At 42.4% G+C, this 2,677-nt stretch overlaps 1 protein-coding gene across 2 annotated transcripts in view; it reads left to right on the forward strand.

Moving 5' to 3' along the window:
• The window catches only part of P4HA2 (prolyl 4-hydroxylase, alpha polypeptide II), a 73,521-nt gene that overhangs the window by 41,121 nt on the left and 29,723 nt on the right, over nt 1-2,677 (forward strand). For both annotated transcript variants that reach the window (XM_015409265.1, XM_015409264.1), the window contains exon 6: nt 930-1,169. In XM_015409265.1, the coding sequence (XP_015264751.1) occupies nt 930-1,169 (240 nt within the window). The remainder of the gene's footprint in view (nt 1-929; nt 1,170-2,677) is intronic.

The raw sequence follows: 2,677 nt of genomic DNA on the forward strand, positions 1-2,677 counted from the left end.
TTTTCTTTGTAGTTTTGTAGTTTATTGCAAAAATAAAAATATCCCTTCGGGGATTTTAAAAAAAGAAGAAGAAGAAGAAAATTGTCATTTGAATGATTATGTAAGACCAAGCCATTGATAGATTGGTATGTTTTAACTAAGCCATGGATATGTGCACTCCAGCCTATTAATTGCTCCCTTTACTCCTCTTTTTCATGGGCTCTCATATTTAGTTATTTCCTGTTTAGTCCTCCAAACAAGAAAGCAAGCACAAAACAACCCTTTGTTTGTTCTGGTTTTACAGCAAACTATGTTTGTGCTAAAGGGACTTGAATGATTTTCATGTTCTCTGTCTTTTGTCTTCATTTCTCTTCTCTGCCATGCAAACTGATGGTACAAGCACTATGATATGAGGGGATCATTGCTTTTGTTCTAACTCTGCTCTAGATGTTCATACACGTACCATAAAAAGCAAATATTTCTTAATAGCTTCCTCTCCCATATAGGGCTCACTTCTTGACTACAAATGGCAGTAGGGAATGTATGTTTTTACTCTGGCTCCTTCCTTTCTATTGTGAAGGACATTATGCCTGGCAGTCGCAAGGATCTGGGGTGGGAGGGTGGGGTTTGGAGAATTCATGGCAGAGGAAATGCATCTGGTGACCTCTCTCCCTCCCCCCCTCCTCTCCCTGCTGTCCTTCACCAGAATTCCCTGTTCTGTCCACTGAAAACTTGTGCAACACACATCCTTTCCTTCTCTGTCATCCTCTCTTTTGCTGCTCTGCATTTTCACTTCCAAGATCCCTCAGAGGGGGAGAAGAGGAATGATAGCATGTCATATATAAACACAATAACTATAAATGACTTCGATGCTTGGGAAGCTCACAGAATGTTTCATAGTGGAAGTGCTTGGTTCTAATGCATGCTTATATTTACATTTCTAAATTTAGGAACAAAATACAGATCCTTCCTCACAGTGGATGATTGCTTCGGCATGGGAAAAACAGCTTATAGTGATGGAGATTATTACCACACAGTGCTGTGGATGCAGCAAGCATTGAAACAGCATGACAGCGGTGAAGAGGCCACCATCTCTAAAGTGGAGATTCTAGACTACCTCAGCTATGCAGTATTTCAGCTGGGTGATACACTCCGAGCTATGGAGCTCACCAGGCGTTTGGTTTCCCTTGGTAAGAAGCTTGTGCTTAGGAAAGTTTGCCTCATCTTAGACAAAGCTGTATTCACAGAGAAGCTGAATGAGCTCAACATTCAACCTTGTATAGTACAATAAATATTGAAAGCATGATCCATTTGGAGCACCAGTGCAGTGTGGAGGATTCTGACAGAACTCAGTAAATCCCTTTGATATGTCCTCTGCTTACCTGTGCCCAAATACAGGCACACACATGCTGGGAATTCAGTCAGATGTTAGATAGTATGTGAGGTCTGAGTGCCACACATAGGGATGCCAGCCTCCAGGTGGGAACTGGGGATCCCCCTGGAATTATGTCTTATCTCCAGACTACAGAGATCAGTTCACCTGGAAAAAATGGCTGCTTTGGAGGGTGGATTCTATGGCACTGTACCTCCCTGAGGTCCCTGTCTTCTCTAAATCCCCTGGAGTTCCCTAACCTCTGGCAACCCTACCCCCCCACCCTTGGCCAGTGGCCAGCGGGACCTAGCAACCCTAGCCTCACATATCTCTATTCAGTCTTCCTTTGCTGCTCAGTGCAAGTTACTTGTGTTCAGAACAAAAGTGACTTGTAAGGCTTAAGGAAAGGCAGGAGGCTGGAAGGTTATAGGAGAGGGACACACAGACCTCTCATCCCCCCTAACATCCTGCCCTCCCAGTACCTGACCCATATTATACCTATCCACTATACAAGAGGTTGTGCCCTTAGTTTGGGTCAATGGCTTGTATTCTTGTTAATATATAAAACAAAGATGTCTTACTGTGTAATGCAAAGCCCTGATGCAGTAAGTATAGCTTATACAGTTATGAGGAGGATTTGGACATCCTAACCAAGAGTTTATGAACTTTACAAAAAATGTCAACCTGTAAAAAAAAATTGACACCCAATTTATATGTGCACAAACTAGTATGGAAGCAGCTTTTGTGTGATAGGATCTCAGCATCAGATGAGCATATGTGAGTAATGTGACACTTTGGGTAGGTCTTCTCTTATGAAGTTGGCATTGCTTGGCAATAGAGCCCTGCCTGCACATACTTGGTAACATGTACCTGAAGCATGATTTTTTTGGGGGACAGACATGTGCTTTTTCAACTATCTCACAGGGTTGTTCTGGGACTAAAATGGAGATGGCAAAAACTTTATGTGCCATCCATATATGAGAAAAATGTAACAGATGTGTCTGTGTGAGCTTCTCATATCCCCAACCAGTCCTCCTTTTCCCTTATGTTCTGAGCATGAGTAACTTTCATTAGACACGAAGAGTGGCTCATTGGGCGGAGGGAAAGTATATATCAGCCCTGTGCATATGGTAATGTTACACATCACCCCTAACTTAATTTCAAAGACTTGTTGCTCCTGGAAGGCACAGTGATAATTCTCAATTCACCTTTCTTCCACCATTTCTATAAATGGGTTTCTGAAAACAAAGGTTGTCCAAGTGGGCATTAAAAAAGAGAATCCGGAAAAAGAATTGGTGGGCTATGATGTAAAAGACCCTGCTGTAA

This window comes from Gekko japonicus, unplaced genomic scaffold (genome assembly GCF_001447785.1).
Source record: "Gekko japonicus isolate JY-2015 unplaced genomic scaffold, Gekko_japonicus_V1.1 scaffold376, whole genome shotgun sequence".
NCBI lineage: Eukaryota > Metazoa > Chordata > Lepidosauria > Squamata > Gekkonidae > Gekko > Gekko japonicus.